Source organism: Formica exsecta, unplaced genomic scaffold (genome assembly GCF_003651465.1).
Source record: "Formica exsecta isolate Colony F162 unplaced genomic scaffold, ASM365146v1 scaffold465, whole genome shotgun sequence".
NCBI classification, from domain to species: domain Eukaryota; kingdom Metazoa; phylum Arthropoda; class Insecta; order Hymenoptera; family Formicidae; genus Formica; species Formica exsecta.
The window spans coordinates 796,477-801,485 of NW_021851887.1; the positions used below are offsets into that span (position 1 = coordinate 796,477).

A 5,009-nucleotide genomic window follows, 5' to 3' on the forward strand; every position below is an offset into this window, starting at 1 on the left:
TACGTTAGTATCGTTGCCGACATGAAAGTCAACGCAAACATCATCCTTCATCGAGAAATACTCGTTGCAGGATTTTTCCGCCTTTATCTCGCTATCGCCGACAATCACAGTGGTGATGTCTTCGTTGTCTTCCGATACAAAAAACTTGAATCTCAGGGGCAAGCTCACGCTGACCATCGTGCTCTCGACATCGGTGTCGGGAGGATCGTCGGTCGCTTCAAAGAAAGCTTCGATTCTCTCCTTACTCTTGTAACAAGGAGTCTCGGAGTCCGGTTGTTCCACGTTTTCACGATCATCGTTCAACTGAACATGGAAAACGGTGCTGTTGGTCGCCAGATCCGGTCGCTGATCGTGTTGCTCCGAGTGATGTTCGCCGGTGCTCTTACTGGAATAAGAGTCAAGATCGTTTCGATCAATGGTTGAATTCTCATCGTTACATATCTCGCTCGCAATGTATGCAATATCTTGCTGACACGATGTTGCACGAGAGTTTACACGATCGTTCGAGTAATTGATATGCTCCTTATTGAAACGTATCTCCTCGGTGTGATTACGATTTTCGGAAAAATCTCGCGAGCATCCATGTAGATTATTAGCGCTAGGATATGTCGAACATGCAGCTGTGATGTCGGTGCGATCCTCGTTCAAAGAGAAATCGCACGGATCTTTCTCCAATTTCCCGTAAGGGTTCATGCTTGTGGAATAAGCTATATACGAATCCGAATCACTATCGGATGACGTATTATTGAAAGTAGTATCGTTGCTAAGGCTATGATTCTTCTGACAAGAATGCGAAAGTTGTTCGTTGTCCGAGGTAGAATCATTAGAGTCACTGGAATCGTTAGAATCGCTAGAAGCACCAGAATCGCTAGTATCTATATAGGTGTAATTTGGCACGTTGATATAAGGACCAAATGTTTTTTTTCCCGGCATTTCGATATTATTAGTAACTGCAATGTTGTTGGAATTATCCGTCGATATGCTATCCTCCTCGATTATATTCATCGCCGTGGTTATGCAATTTTTTTCTCTATTAGTATTGGAGTTTTCGCTGACACTCTTGGGATTATACGTGTCATTCGACTGTGCATCCAAATGGTTAATCTTGTGATTAATCTTGGGCAAAACAGTGTTTTTTGATTCATTAACCGTGCTGTTTGGCATAAAATCTAGTCTATTGTTTTGAGCGAAAAATGAATCGGCAGTGGTAAAACGATCGTCGATATAATTGCATTTGTTTTCATCAACGTGCGATGCAGATTGAATATCGTTGTAGCCTGCTTGAGGATAAATTACGGCCGTGTAACCAGCGTATTGGCCTGAAGAATTTTCTCGGCCCATAACTCTCATTTGTGTCATCGCATCCGCAAAGTTTTCATTATAAACCGGATAAAAGGATCCAACGTACGTTCTTCCATTCGGATATGCGTAAAAAGGAAAAGAATGTCTGTCCGTTTCATTCGCGATCTTATTGGATACAGCATTATACTGCACGGGATAATAACCCCACCAACCCTCGGGATACCAGAAAGGAATAGGTTGAAGAGGAAGAAATACACCCTGCTGATTGCCCGGCAAGTTATTCTCTGTTCGGCAGGTGTAATCTGCTTGACGATTTTCTTGCGTGGCTACAACAAACAGCACAAGGCACATTCAAAGTTAAATTCTTCACACATCGAGCGTAAGACAGCCGTCGTGCGTGTCGTCTTTATTTGGACATCTGAGATTTTCTTCTTTCTATCGCACATTGTTTTGTGCGTTATATGATCCATAAAGTGGATGATACAATAGGAAAACAAAACATTTTCTAGATCGAAAGTATGTGTCTGAAATATTCATCTGCGAATATTATATTTTGCGCTTGCTCTTTCCTATGCTGTATACATATGCCCAACCGATCTTAATCGATAGACCTGGCATAATATAGCATGAGAGAAGCGAAATTATATCGATTAGCTCGAAAGAAATGAGAAAAATAAATTATCCTGTGTTCAAAGGAAAATATATCAAGTTGTCATGTAAACAATCAAAATTTTATAGAGAGCAATTTCAAATATCTACATATTTGATAATAATTACTCTCTCTCTCTCTCTCTCTCTCTCTCTCTCTCTCTCTCTCTCTCTACTCTCGAAGCGATGATTGTTTCGGAGAACAAGAAGCAACGAAAGAAAAACTCATGCCGCGCAACTTCTCCCAACCGATCACGCGCGAACTTAGAACGAAACCCTTTGTGTATAGGATCCTCTCCGATCGAGGGAAATCAAAAACCGCGCACCTACGAAACTATGTTGATACGAGGAACAGAACTTGATCTCGATGCACCCACTCGACTGCTGCAAGTTCTCCGTTACGTCGGAATCGAGTGTTCGCGTTCGTCGGTGTAAAGCGCGAAGGGCACGCCGAAGACAACAACGTAGACCCCGCACGACACAGCCGCGACACCGGACCTTAGCGCGACGACATCCCGAAAGCCCCTTCAGCAACGTCGCGGCTACTGCTGCTGAATGCTGGCTGATGGTGCTGGCTGGTGGTGCCGGTGCTACTGCTCGACACCGCGTATATACTGCACGATGAACACGGACACGCGCGCTTGACTCTGCGCGAGCGCAATGCCGGCGACGATTCCGGCAGTAGGGGGTTGTTTGATGCCTGCCTCCTTCGGAAGATACTTTTACCGATGACTCGATGTCTCGTCTATGCGTATCAATGCGCGTGACAATTGCTGCCAGCCTATCTTGTAATCAGTTTTGTCAGAGTTGATGTAATTGTGCCAGATATGAATATATATATCTGACTATAAAGAACACGCTGGTTGGAAAAAGTCGCAAGTTTGATAACATTTCGATAGTTGAGAAATTATTGTGTTATCGCGTTCAAAATATAAAGATTTTTTCTTTTATTTTTTTTGTATCCTAATAGAGGATACTTACCAAGTAATAATTTAAAATTAATATGAAAATTATAAACAAAATATATCATGATTAATTAAATGACTTATTGTTAGCGATCGTTTAAAAAGCAAAGATTTCATAATCATATGTGCTATCATTATTAATTTCCTGCATGTACCTTTTTAATAGTGACAACCATTTTAATCTCGGTTACGAAAAAGATCCAATGGAGAATATAATGACGGAACAAGAATAATTCCTTCTGAATATTAATGACGATAAAAAAATCTTAATTTATTCATATATATACATGTCGGTATGAATAACCAAGCTATTGATTATTATCACAGCTGCGAGATGAATACAATAGATTTATCTAGTAAAGAGAATAATGAAAATTTTCACACAAAATTCTATCAAGGGTGAATAGAATTGTATAAAAATATCTGTGTCGTAAAATATTATATTATTCGCGCGTATAAAGTAGAAAGGGTACGGGTTACATTCCTCTCTGCTGTCAGGTTCCAAAAAATATATTATCCTCCGACTCCAAAAAGTCATCATTTCCTAGTAACTTTCATCGTTTTTTCCGGGGGCGTTAAATAAACGAAGATACGAAAAGCGAAGGTGAAGACGCTCAAGGCAAAAGCGCCGGGACGGGTATCGGTAAAGAACAGCGGGGAAGAATTTCGAGAAACGAAAACATCTGACGAGAACCGGGGTAGCGGCAAGTCGTTCGCCGTGTCTAAAACCAACGAGATCAAACGCATTCACGCAGCCCGGATTCGTTTGACGTCCATCGTCTGGAAAACGGGGGAGGAGGGGGATGACTGCCGCGGAATCCGCGTCTTGACGTCCCCTCGGTACGGTACCGGGTTGCTGCAATATCTCTCCCGGGCGTGTAACATACAGGATAACGGTGGCTGTGCAACATTGTTGAACGCACGCTCTGTTTACGCGCGCCCATGTCGACGATACCCCGTCGTTCCCTTCCCATCCCGGATCGAGCGTTACTCAGTCGTGAGGAATTCTTTGATACCTACCTACCTCCCGGGGAAACATTTCACCAACCATCGTTCGCGAGATTCCGCGAGATACCTCTGGGACATGTATATGTGTATGTTACATATAACTAGTGCGCTAAAACGTGCGTTTACTGCATTCGAAGCTCTTTACTGTAAACAAATTCAATAAACACATGTGTGTATCACAATCCAATGTATAACACACATGGTGAGATTACTGTTATTTATATAATGACAAAAGTGCAACAAGAATAATAATACATACGATCGCTTATATTATTTTGCAATCAGAATAATTTTATCGCCTGAAATCGTAAACCAGGATTCCGTAAAACTCGATTCTTTTCCTAAAATATATTAAATTAAATCGTAAAAATTGAATAATAACAGATTATGTTTATGAGGTCGTATGTATATTAACATATTTCCTATCAATGTGGCAGCATGTTAAACGCGTAGATAAGCTCTCTCAAGCGTTCTCGAATGCGCAATCCCGCTCGGAAGAAATATATTTTGTTCGTAAGAAAGAACAGAATTACAAGAAGTGTAAATTTCAAGAAGCAACGATTATCGTCCGAGTTGAAAGCGAGTCGCGATCGAAGACGATTGTCGCCAGCAGTTCTGACTTCTCGTATACGAAATGTGCGGGTCTATCTCGACGGTCAGTGGCACTCTATTTACCAAGGATTTCCCTCAACGGTGCTATACTCGGGGAAAAGGAATTTGTGTCGTACCCGCAGAATGACTCGACACGTAGCAACCGTTCCGTATACGATGGCGGATTTATTCTCCACACACAGGGGATCTTCTTGCGTTTAAGAAAGTTTAGGTGAACGCACGCGTCGCAATAATGCGGATCTACTCACAAATTGAACACCTAAATTCGACAAAATGTTTTCTCTCTCTCTCTCTCTCTCTCTCTCTCTCTCTCGCACGCGCGCGGTTGTACAATAATATAAATTTATACTTTTATATTTTGGCACTATTGAAATCTTGCTAGATCCTCCCTTTCATATTTGCAAAATTTATTTTTAGTTTTAGTCCCCGTTCATTTTTAATTTTTAATAATTTAAAATTTATTAATTTTTTAAT

The 5,009-nt window shown here is 41.2% G+C and overlaps 3 protein-coding genes across 12 annotated transcripts in view; 1 reads left to right on the plus strand and 2 right to left on the minus strand.

The window, feature by feature from the left end:
- LOC115241045 (dentin sialophosphoprotein-like) overlaps nt 1-1,983 on the minus strand; it is a 23,720-nt gene extending 21,737 nt beyond the window's left edge. The window contains exon 1 of the mRNA XM_029816559.1: nt 4-1,983. Coding sequence (XP_029672419.1) covers nt 4-1,653 — 1,650 coding nt within the window. The 5' untranslated portion in view covers nt 1,654-1,983. The remainder of the gene's footprint in view (nt 1-3) is intronic.
- The window catches only part of LOC115241064 (lachesin-like), a 293,937-nt gene extending 291,377 nt beyond the window's left edge, over nt 1-2,560 (minus strand). For 4 of the 7 annotated variants that reach the window (XM_029816602.1, XM_029816604.1, XM_029816598.1 and 1 more), the window contains exon 1: nt 2,277-2,560. The gene's annotated coding sequence lies outside the window, so the exon portion shown is untranslated. The remainder of the gene's footprint in view (nt 1-2,276) is intronic. The other 3 variants (XM_029816603.1, XM_029816599.1, XM_029816601.1) reach the window with 1 other exon arrangement.
- Nucleotides 1-5,009, plus strand: part of LOC115241062 (UDP-glucuronosyltransferase 2B31-like) — a 403,584-nt gene that overhangs the window by 365,835 nt on the left and 32,740 nt on the right. The gene's annotated exons all lie outside the window — the stretch shown is intronic.